The following is a 12,145-nucleotide window of genomic DNA, read 5'->3' as shown; positions in this document are numbered from 1 at the left end:
CTAAGCCAACGGCCTTGGGGAAGTATTCCCCTCATGCATCCGCCTGTGTGCTCTTCTCTCTCATTCTTCTCTACGGCCACAATTCCCTCTCCTCTGCAGCAGCCATGGTCCATTTCCCCCCTAAACCATGCCTCTGCACTTCCTACCTTCTTCATGTGTCCTCTTCTCTACCTTTAGTTGTGGAGTTTGTTCTGTCAGTCTTCAGGTCGGTTTCTGGGGTATTTAGGATGACTTGATATTTATCTAATTGTGTTCGTGGGACAAGGTGAGCCTAGGGTCCTCCCAATCTGCCACCATCTTCCTGCTCCCCTTGAAATGCAAATATTCTTAAAATATTAGACTTTGGAAAAATATATATATATTAGGCTTTTGTTCTGGTAACTTAGAAATTCAAAAGGAACACACGTGTTGAAAGAAGAGATTATGTAATCTGTTACTTCTGTATGTATGTATGTATGTATGTATGTATGTATTTATAGAGAGCCCATGAGTGGGATAGGGGCAGAGAGAGAATGAGAATCCCATGCAGGTTCTATGCCCAGTGCTGGATCCCATGACCATGACATCATGACCTGAGCTGATACCAAGAATCAGATGCTCAACTCACTGAGCCACCCAGGCACCCCAACATTATGTAATCTTTTAAGCTTTAAATTTCTTAACACTCATTATGATGATTTTTTAGTTTTAGAAGACAAGGTTATTATAATAAACTAAAACAACGAAAACATCTAATTCTTGATGAGGACAGATAGGGACAGATTTTACATTAGTTTGAGCAGTGGGGAACAAGAAAAGATTGTTCTCTGCAAATGGTGTGATTTCATTTAAGAAGGTAACAGATCCTTTATCTTAGTATAAATTAGTCAACCCATCCTGTGATGGCCATTACAGCAGCCTCAACGCGAATGAAAAACAGACAGTGGAGAAATCCAGGCTTCCTGGGCCACGTCCTTTATCAGTCTCCCAACCTACCTGTTGCACCTCGTTTCTCAGCTCAGTCTGCGGAGATGCTGGCATCTGACCTTGGTCAGAGCCCAGGCTATATACCTCTGCTCTCACACTGCACACAATCTAGGCTTCTCTCACATGACGGTGCTCTGTGCCTGGCAACATAGGGGACAAAGTAGATGCATCATCCTGAACAGTGTTTTCCAAATGTTTTGACCACAACCCTCAGTTAGAAATGAAGTTATGTTGTGCATATACACTCATAAACAAGTTACACAAAATGATATTCACTGTATGTACGGTATATGTTCATCTTTTCTCTTCTACTCTATTTCAATTTTTTTAAATGCTAGTTTTTATCCACTAAACCAATGTCACAATCCATTATTGGGTCCTGACCTACAGTTTAAAACATAGTGATGCATGACATGTTTTGAGACATGTAGTTATATTTCTTAAGTTAATCAATTTGGAACAGAAAAATTCTTTAAAAAAAGTTCGTTTACTTTTTGGGAGAGTGGGGAGGAGATTTGAAAGGGAGAGAGAGGATCCCAAGCAGGCTCTGAACTTTCAACACAGAGCCTGACGCAGGACTCAATCTCATGAACCGTGAGATCATGACCTGAGCTGAAATCAAGAGCTGGATGCTTAACCCTGACTGAGCCACCCAGGCACCCCTGAAACTATAAAATTCTAAGAAACAAATATATATTTCAGTAGAAACGTGAAAAAAAAAATTTCCCTGGCACATATGTGAAGAGTTTGAAAATCATTCTGAAGAATAAAATAGGTGGACATGTGAGTCACAGTCATTTGGAATGCAGATAAACACAGGGCAACGTCTGTGAGGAAGCCCAAATGAAGAGTGGAAGGAACTTACCAGAACTCAGCCAAGCTACCCTGTGGCAATGAGAGACTTGACTATCAATGCTGTGAAGCCATCTGATTTTTCTTTTGCTAAATAAAATGATTAAAAGGGTTAGAAAGAAATTGCAATGTCAAATTCTATCTTCTCCAATCAGATGACAAGAGTAAATCAGCATTTCCTTTGAAAATGTGAGCGCTGACTTTGGTCCTATCCAAAAGAGTTAACTTCAATTAGAAGCAGGGTAAAAACAATTTCATGAAAACATTGTTCAGGGGCGCCTGGGTGGCTCAGTTGGTTGAGCGTCCGACTTCGGCTCAGGTCATGACCTCATGGCTTATGAGTTTGAGCCCCATGTGGGGCTCTGTGCTGACAGCTCAGAGCCTGGAGCCTGCTTTGGATTCTGTGTCCCTCCCTCGCTCAGGCTCTGTCTCTCTCTCAAGAATAAATAAAACATTAAAAAATTTTAAAAATAAAAATAAAAAAATGAAACATTGTCCAATCTTGTTCCCAAACAATTACCTGAATTTTATCAGCCAAGGAAGATCAGCTTGAAGAGAAATAACAAACAAAAGAGACCTTTAGACTCTTTAAGTACATCATATATTTATAATTTAGCATTTTTAAAAGGCCACTACCCATCAGTCCATTAAATGTACCAATTTACATCACAGGCCCACTTGTCAACTAAGTTAATGTCCATCGTCCTTCGGCTCAGGAGACTGTCCTTTGCATCCCACCGTGGTCTGAAACGGCATCAGAAAGGATGCTGCTCAGTGGTTTATGGTTAACACCTTAAAGGTAAACATGGCTCTGGAGCCAGGTGCTTTTCTGCAAGGAAATTTCCACCTGGCTACGCGGCTCTGCACATCTGTTCTCCTCCTGCCCGGTGACATCCCTGCCATCAACAGCCACACAGAAGAGAAACAAAAGCTCGTGAGTGGCTGGGGCTGTGGCAGTCTCTGAGGGGAACGTGCCCCAGTCTATCTGGGAATGGCTTCGGGAGCCTCTCTCCCGGCGGAGAACTTGCCGTCCAGCGTTTACGGGGTCCTCCGGGATTCGTGAAAACTCCCAAGGTCTGTAAGTTCAGAATGTGCTCTCAAGCAGGCAGTGGCATCCACACCCGGTGGGACACACCTCCTGGGTCCGAAACCACTCCATCATGTGGCTGGTGTGCCCACCGTGCCCGCAGGTCAGGCAGAAGTTGGACGAGCCGCGCACCGCCACGTGGCAGATGGCACACTGGAATGTGAAGCCTTTGCAGATGGCACACTGCGTGCCACGGACCTCGCTCCGACAGTGGCTGCAGTACACGCCAAACTCTGCAAATGGGTGGGGATGGCCAGAACAAGAGACACGGTAAGTTAGTTCCGCAGAGGGACACGGCACTGTGAGAACGACATATTCGCTGGAGGACTCTACGGGATTCCATCATAGCCGTGGTGCTCCCTTTTCTTCAACAGCAGCTCTTCGTCCACAATCTCACTAAGTCTGACAAAGAGAAGCTGCCGTCCCTGCCGGCGGGGTGCAGGTGGACAGCGTGCCAGATGCCTGGTGGCCAGGGGCCTCGGGTGAAAAGCCCAGGAGGTAGCTACGCCTCATTCTCTCCTACACCAGTGGCTGCGCGGGCCTGGCTCGTGGAGGTGGCCACCGATCATTTGTTGACAGAAGCGAAGGACTCAGTGACACCCAGCAACGGCTGACCAGTCTCACGCCGTCTTCCCTACCTGCCCACCAATGACCAAGTGGCACGAGAGGAGCTGGGTCAGGACACGCGGTCAGGACCACCTGACAGCTGGCCCCCCCCGGCCTCTCGAAAGAGACCCCGAGGGCCAACCCCCTCACCTGCACATCCTAGTCTATCTCAGGCATGACCCCGAGTCTGGGCGGCCAGTACCGACCTCCCGTCTGCCCGGCCCGCTTCCAGCGGGCCAGCTTGGGAGCAAACCTCCCCACCGGCTGCGCTCTCTCCCGGGACGGTGCCCTCGTCGCCCGGCCCTGCCTGTAGCCTGCCACCTCTGCCAACCTCTGGAGCAAAGGCCACCTTGGTCTCGATTCCTGAAGAACGCCAGGGCAGGAGCGGCAGGCCCGCGCCCCATTACTGCCTCCAGACCATCACCTTTCCTCTTGAGGAAAGGCTGCCTGGCTTCGCCACCCTTGTCTCCTCTCCTCTGCTCTCACCTGTGGCACTGTGGACACACCCCCGTTCCCTCAGGACTTCTCTTCTGGTTCTCACTCTTCTTTCAGCCCCGGTTCTTGGCACCATCCCTGGTGCCTTCAAAACCCACCCCCCCGACCCTCCGCCCACCTAGCCTCGCAGGTCCTCACCTGTCATGTACAGCCTTCACCCTTTCTGGCGTCACCTTCCCCCGGGGCCAGTCTGAGTGACGCGAACCAACCTCCCAATCACTTGCTCGCAAGTATCCCCACCTCTCCCTCCACGGTACCGACCGGAAGAACCTCCGGCCCCGGTGGAGCTGCCAACTCCACGAGCACTAGGGAGGGAAAGCCCACCGTCAAGATGCACTTCCCACTAAATCCACGACAGACTCCCAGTGGGGGGGGGGGGCGGGCTGGAGGGGGGGCTTCTCTGCCATTCCCCAGATGGCACTTCTGGCCTCCGTAGCAGCCCGCGCACTCCTCGCACACACCCTGCTCCCCTCACCTGCCGGCCTCCCCTCTGCCTCCTGTTCCTCTACTCCTACCTCCTACAACACAGGAAGGAGCCTTCCTTTCACCACAGCCAGTTCCCTCTGCTTCGTGACGGCGGGTGGTCACAAAAATGTACCACTAAAGACTTCTAAAATACATGGTAACTAAGGAAAGATTTTATGATAGTCCTGGTTCAGGTCAATCCTGAGACAAATTAGAGTGGTTTGGTGATCTTGGTTAAAAACAGCCATGTCTTGTCCCTCTAAGCTTGACTGTTTATGTCAGGTAAGACTTTGGTTTATGTTCTTGTGAAAAGCCTAATTAGTTTAAATTTCTTATATTTCCTTTAGTAGTTTTATTGGTTTGATAAGATTCAACCTTTAAAGATTATGAGAATGCAAAAAGTGCATGTTCAACATAGTGAATTATAGTATGGCTTTAAAAAAAAAAAAAAGGTTGTTCTTGGGGCGCCTGGGTGGCTCAGTTGGTTAAGCGTCCAACTCTTGATTTGGGCTCAGGTCATGATCTCGCAGTTTCATGAGTTTGAGCCCCACGTCGGGCTTGCTGACCCTGCAAGCCTGCTTGGGATTCTCTCTCTCTCTCCCTCTCTCTACGCTCCCCTGCTTGTGCTCTGTCAAAATAAATAAATAAACTTAAAAAAATTATTAAAAAATAAAATAATAAGACACAAAATAAAAAAGGGTTGTTCTTTGACATTTCAGATAACTGTATATGTAAACTTAATTATCCTCCTTATCTATCCGGGTAAAATTACTAAAATGTCATCTCCCTGAAAAACTCAATGTCATCGGTAACTGTGTTTCTTCACAGTAAGTCAGTTTAAGTATAATTTCTAAAAATCCTTATTAAGGCTCTGAACTAACATTTCATTTAGTTAATTAATGAATCATTTGTTGGGGGGGGTGGATGTGAACAATTTCTAAGTGGATACAAATTCACAAAGAAAATACAGAAACACTACGTCACTAAGTGTAGTTTTAGTATTTCTCTCTTGCCTCTTACTGTTACACATGATGGACCGGCCATTACTGAGAAGGGTGGGCACACATCTGGGCCATGCTGGTGGGGTTCGCGCGAAGTGTCACCACATTTGGATATGCAAAGGGCTGTAGACTTTGTTTGTGATCGGGAAGCTGTCAGGTATCTTTTATAGGAATACTGACAAACCTGGGGATCTCAGGGAAGGAGGCATACAACCACAGGTGTAGGCTTTGCAGGGGAAACGTGACGGAGGTGAAAGGGATCATTCTTGGTTCCTAAGAGACAAACTAATAAGGACAATAAAAACACGTCTGGCACATAAATGATGAAATTACGATTTCCGAGGCTCTATGAAACCCTCAGGCAGAAGCCAGCTCCGGCGGCTTAGTGTCATATGGCCCCTCATAGGGAAGAGTTGTGTCATGAACATCAATTACACAAGTGTAAATAAAACCAGTCAAAAAAATAAGACGCTAAATTAATAAATGGAAGTCAAATAAAATAAGACATAAATTAATTAATAAGCTAAATAAAAATCGCTGAACAAAATTGAGGTGGGCAGATGCACACCTCTGGCGCAAGATTTGGGAGGCGGGGCTGACAAAGCAAAGCAAACACCTTGCTCTGCCACCATTGTGACCAAGCACCACACGCCGTAGTGGAAAACAACAAAATCAAAACCCATCTTATGATGGAGATGGCTTTTCAAAAGAATATTCTGCCCAGCAGTACTCCTTCAAAATAGATGAAGCTTTGACTTCTTTCTATAAATCTAACTCCCTAAATGAAAACAATCTTATTCCTAAAATTCACTGCTGATATGGGATGACCCTTGCCGACGTGATTAGCCCAAGAGGAAAGTGCTGGTTTTCCAGCAATTTGGAGCCTAACTGTACGTAGCCCTGGTGACCTTGTAGCATTTTTCTCTCAATATCTGTTTGCTATATGTGAACAGTCCAATTCTTCCAAATAATAAAAATGAAAATATTTAAATGCTTTTGTCTGTGAGTCTGTTTTCATAACCCCCTCCCTGTGAAATCTTGCAGTGCTCTTTGTAAAGGTATTAGAACATATTATTCATTCTTCAAGATCATCTGAGTCTTTGTGAGTTCCTGTTTTACTTCTCTGATTGGATTACAGGCTTCTTGTTAACCCCCGCCCATCCCCACCAAACCACCCCCTGGATTTCCTCGTATGGCCAACAGAACCTGGCATGATGCTTCTCATGGTGGATGTCAGTAAGAGTGCAATATACCAGTTACCTGTCTCTGTGACTCACAGATTTTCCTGAAAACTAATTCTACAAGACAAACTGCTCTAGGCCTGCAATCCTCTCTCTGATAAACTTTCATGCATTTATATGCTCTGAAAAATATATTACCCAAATAGCATTTTGCATCTTTGCATTTCCTCAAGTACATACACCAAAATAATCCGTATTAAAATAATGCTTCAGGATGCAGATCTATGTATTACTCTGGTTTGTTTTTTAGATTTTAAGTAATTTCTACACCCAAGATAGGGCTTGAACTCACAACCCTGAGATCAAGAGTCACATGCTCCGCCGAATGAGCCAGCCAGGTGCGCCCTGTTTGGGTTTTTTAATTGAAACTATATACACACAACTTAAAGAGTCAAATAATGCTATACATCTTATTAATAAAACCAACATTCCCTTCTACCTCCCTTGCCCCTCACTCTCAGGAGGAAAACCTTCCAACTCATTTAACTTTTTCTTCTGTTTCTAGCTTCCTATTCTCAAACACCACATTTATGAAGCCAATTCTTAACTTCCACACTGAAGCATTACCTCAACTTTCACCTGGCAGCTTCTTCCACTCCTCAATCCCACCATCCACTCATATACCCCGTCCCACCATCTACCTAGGTGAACATGAATCAAGCCAAGCCACATAACCATGATGACTTTTCCTTTCCTGCACATTTGGTTTTTCTCAGAGTTAGTAACCGTCTTGTTGTTTTCATTTGCTTAGCTGGCTTAGCGTAATTCACCTGCGAACCCTCTATTAAATATCTGAATCTCTATAAATATATCGGACACTGAAATCCATTAGATATTTTGCTAACTTTCTCTTCTTGGAGACAATGCTCCTGAAGCTCCAAACTGGATCTGTCTCTGGGTTGGCCATGTGGATCTCCCTTTAACATCATTCCGACTCCCTGCTTTCTTAGACTGAATCTCCTTCTTGGAGAGGGTGAAGGTTTACTTTCACACGTGACTGATAATTTGGGTAGAATTCCAGGTGAGAAACCATTTTCTGGAGAATTCTGAAGGCACTGATGCATTCATTGTCCTCTCCTTTCCAGTATCTAGTTCACTGCTTCTGAGAAGTGTGGTGCCATCCATTTTCCTTAACCTGCTTTGCCTCTCTGGAAGCTCCCAGGGTATGCTCTTTATCCTGGGTCTTTCTTCATTCACTACATTAAGTGCTTGGTGAGCTCTTTCTTTTTTTATATTAAAAAAAAATTTTTTTTTAACGTTTATTTATTTTTAAGACAGAGAGAGACAGAGCAGGAATGGGGGAGGGTCAGAGAGGGAGACACAGAATGTGAAACAGACTCCAGGCTCTGAGCTGTCAGCACAGAGCCCGACACGGGGGCTCGAACTCACAGACTGCGAGATCATGACCTGAGCCGAAGTCGGATGCTTAACCGACTGAGCCACCCAGGCGCCCCACTGGTGGGCCCTTTCAATGTGGAAAGGTGTCTGCCTTCTCTGGAGAACGAATATTTCCGATTTTCTATAGTGCTAGAGAAAGGGTAATAACCTGCTCTGCAAACTAGGGGCAGGGGTCTGGCCTAAAAAGGCCATCAAACAATACTGTGCTTACTCTTACCTTCATGCCACTTCCAGAGGTACTGGGCATAACTAAATCCTTAGCCATCGTTGGGGCAGGTGGTTCTGTGACGTGTGTTACTGTTTTTCCACCTGTCCGTTCAGGCCCCGTAAAATCAGCTACCACTAACCTATCTGCCTCCCTGACCCCAAATGCTATTGCCAACACTGTTCCCCGTACACGGTTATGCCTTTTCAGGAAAGCTCTGGATAGATGCTCTGGGGCATCTGGGGGAGAGAGGAAATCCATGTGTGTTCAAACCACCCTCTCTGGCAGTCTTCCACGTCACCCTTTAAAACCTATCTCTTCTCTTCGCTCCTTTCAGGTCACAGTCTTGCTTTTCCTCAAAACTCACTGGTGTCTCATTCTAAGTTTGTTTCTGGTTCTTCCTCTAGACGCCAGTGCAAGGGCTGGTTTCTCTCACGGCCCGGAGTGGGTGGGCACTCACTCTCCCTGTATTCTTCCCCCCGCCCCACTGGGCCTCCCCCCTCCCCACCCCCAGGCCCAGGGCAAGGTACCCACTATCACAGCTTCAGGACCGCCTACATGACGGAGGTTCCCAGACTCCTAGTTCTAGCCCCAGGCTCCCCTTTGAGCTCCAGACACACATCTGGCCACATATGGGACTGAACGGTCTGGCATTTCATACACACCTCCGGCCCCTAACAGGGCTCCTAATTTTCTGTCTTAATTTGGGCACCACCACCTACCCAGTTGCTCAAGCTAGAAACCCAGAAATTACCTAATAAACTCTGTCTCTTCCCTGCAATCCGACATCCAATTTGTTAGCGTATTATGGTAAGTCTCCCTCTAAAATGTATTTTTAATCCCTCTCTCTCTACCTCTATTGACACAGCCTGACATTAGACCGGAGATCTCCCTCTGACTATCCTAACAGCCTTCAGACTTTCACCCCTGCCCTCCTCCAATCCTTTCTTCGTTTAACAGCCAGTGATTCTCTTAAAATAAAAATGAGACCATGTCACTTACCTCTTAATACCTTGGACGCTTACCACTGGACTCAGAATACAAGCCCAACGCTGTACCCTGACTTACAAGTCCCTAATTATCCTACAATCTGACCTGGCACCTCTCTTCTTGCTCATTGTGTTCTAGCCACTGCCTTCCTTCACTTGTTTATGTCTACTGCTCTCCTCACGAATGGCTCCTTCTCACCCCTCAGACCTCAGCCCCTCAGAAAGGCCTTCCCAGTCCACTGTAACACCTTACCTAAAATTCTCCCTCCCTGCACCAACATCCTTTTTGTTTGCTCATAAACACGGATAACTACTTAATTTTGCTCCCTACTTGTCTGTGAACTCCAGAAGGGGAAGAATGTGCTTGATATACAACAGGGGAATATATGGATAAGTACCCCTCGTTCAAATCACTATCTGAGTACCACACACAGAACTACTACTATTTAGAATAGAAATTTACGCTTGTCATGAAAGGCAGGGGTTTTTGGCAGCTTGAAAGTGAGAAGCTAAAACACTTCACTCCAAGTCTTACATTACAGACAAACTAAATTATGGGACCTTTCAGACAGTGACAGGAAAAGAAAGAAATTGATATTCACCGATCCCTTTGTGAGGATCAGGAGGACAGGAGACAAACTTCAGCACCTCAGCTCGTTTCTCTCTCAGCCCCCAGCGATAGAGGATTTCTCCATAGCATTTCTTAAAGTCATCAAATTGCTGGGTATTGGCAGGGTCCAGAAGCCTGGATAAAACTCAAAAGATTTCCTGTCAGTTCCTTTAAGAAAAAACAAGCTCGATACCAAATGAACTCAATATGCCTTTCTTAAGGCAAGAGTCCTAATTTTGGAGAATCTAAGCATTATGAAATTGCAGCTCTCGCCCGGGAAGGTCGTTACCTTTTATTTTTATCATGCTGGTCACGTTCTCGCTCACGAGGATCACTGTAGGTAAGACTCCCAAAGCGGATTTCTTCTGGAGAAGACTCTCCCCAAGGTGAAGATACATGTTCTGCCTCCCTTCCCGCTGAAGAAAATCAAATGGGAAGGAAAAAGGGAAATCAGAGAAGGCATGGAAAGGGCCTGAACACCCTCATAATGCAGAATGCGCCCAATTTAGTCCCTGGAAGATGCTGAGAAATATAACTGAACAGAACTCTTTCTCAGCCTTGCCTTTTTGTCTAGGTATTTACTGTTCAGGTGACCAGATAATTAAGTATACACATAATGTTCAAGCAGCAAATTATGGTGTAGTGATACGGAACATTGGATAAAGCAGTCATGACTCATAAAGACTTTTTAAATGACATGAGAAAATGCTCATGATCCAATTAAAAACAGAACGCAAAATCATATATATAGAATGACCCCACCCCACCCCACCCCCCCCGCCCACATATACACACACACACATATACAGATTGGGAAAAAATGTTCTGGAATGTTAACAGACATTGTTTCTAGGTGGAGGTTCAGTGGTGATTATTTTCTTCTCTAATACTTTTTGTTTTTCTTCACTGGGCAGGTATGACTTTTATAATCCAGAAAATTAAGGTAATTTTTATGTATTTACTTAAATAGGCTTCATGCCCAGCATGGAGCCAATGCAGGGATGGAACTCACAACCCCGAGATGAAGACCTGAAGTGAGATCAAGAGTCGGGTGTTTAATTGACCGAGCCACCCAGGCACCCTCAAGAAAACTAAGATGATTTTTAAAAAGAAATTGCAAAAATCCGTAAACCACAAATACACTTATTCATTAAATAGGTCTTTATGGCCAGCCAGAATCAGGCTCATCTTTACTTCTCCACGTTGAAAACAGTGCGTGGGAAGAGGCGGATAACAGAAGTGGCAGATGACGGGGGCGGGGGGGGGGGGGGGTTGGGTGCCATGAAGGACAAAGGATGAGGGTTGGGTTTACGGGGTGAGCACAAAGAAGTCCCACTGTCAGTTTCGCAAAGTTCTAAGTTGAAAAGCAACCCAGCAAGGCACACAGGCATACCGGAAACTGGCCTGTTCAAACATGAAAGCCCAGGCCTTGCTGACTACAGCATCCCCATCATAGGAAATTGGAAGAGAAATGAGAAACAAGGAAAAAATGGAGCATATCCATCAACCGAAGTTTACACATCAACGACTCACACACAGCTTCAGAGCACTAGAAATCCAGCGTGGCCAAGTCAGCTCCATACCAACCTATGTTCCAGCCACCAGTGTTGAGCCCTGGGTCCGACATGCTGGAGCAGGAGCCCGAGGAAGTAAAGCTAGGCTGAAGGACAGACAGGCGCGGTGTCAGAACACGCTGCTCTGTGAATGCTTCCCTCTCGGAGAAGTCAGACACAGAGCAGAAGGCCACAAGCTTACATATCGGCTGTGGGACACCACGAGGTTAGAGGACCGGCCGGGAAAAGGTCCGAAGGGGTTTGGTATTCCCTGAGGCCGAGACTGGGCTTCAAACACACTGCACAGCATGGCCAGTGTCTGGACGTCCCGGAGTCGGCAGTAATGAGCCAACCTGGAGGAAGATGACAGAAAAAAAGTCAAGAGAAGAGACAGAGGAAGGGTAACTGTCACAGTTTATGGCACGTTGCTGCCATAGGGATGAGAGGGAAGGTTCTTAATTCTGCCTCACAAATCCCTGTCGGGAACCAGGGTTTTCTACAGATCTAGCTGCTTGATTAGAATCTGGCTAAATTTGTTTTGGAAAAGAATATATCCAAGTATTACAAATGACCCGGGTAACCCATTCAAAAGTTTCTGGTTGGCATCCAGGCATGGCTCAGACTTGAATGTACCTTCTCCAAGAACTAAGGGGACTAAACTAACATCTGAATGAGGC

At 45.9% G+C, this 12,145-nt stretch overlaps 1 protein-coding gene across 5 annotated transcripts in view; it reads right to left on the bottom strand.

Moving 5' to 3' along the window:
• Positions 1-2,396: 2,396 nt before the first annotated feature.
• WDR59 (WD repeat domain 59) overlaps positions 2,397-12,145 on the bottom strand; it is an 85,745-nt gene continuing 75,996 nt past the window's right edge. For 4 of the 5 annotated variants that reach the window (XM_025920536.2, XM_086688902.1, XM_086688904.1 and 1 more), the window contains 5 exons: positions 11,671-11,821; positions 11,503-11,575; positions 10,205-10,331; positions 9,908-10,050; positions 2,397-3,138 (listed from right to left, as the gene is read on the bottom strand). In XM_025920536.2, the coding sequence (XP_025776321.1) occupies positions 2,903-3,138; positions 9,908-10,050; positions 10,205-10,331; positions 11,503-11,575; positions 11,671-11,821 (730 nt within the window). In that variant the 3' untranslated portion in view covers positions 2,397-2,902. Of the gene's footprint in view, positions 3,544-9,907; positions 10,051-10,204; positions 10,332-11,502; positions 11,576-11,670; positions 11,822-12,145 lie in introns of all 5 variants that reach the window. The other variant, XM_086688903.1, reaches the window with a different exon arrangement.

Source organism: Puma concolor, chromosome E2 (assembly GCF_028749965.1).
Source record: "Puma concolor isolate L17-30 chromosome E2, mPumCon1.1.hap2, whole genome shotgun sequence".
Classification (NCBI taxonomy): Eukaryota; Metazoa; Chordata; class Mammalia; order Carnivora; family Felidae; genus Puma; species Puma concolor.
Note: the sequence above shows the minus strand (reverse complement) of the source record. Positions and strands in the feature narration are given on the sequence as shown.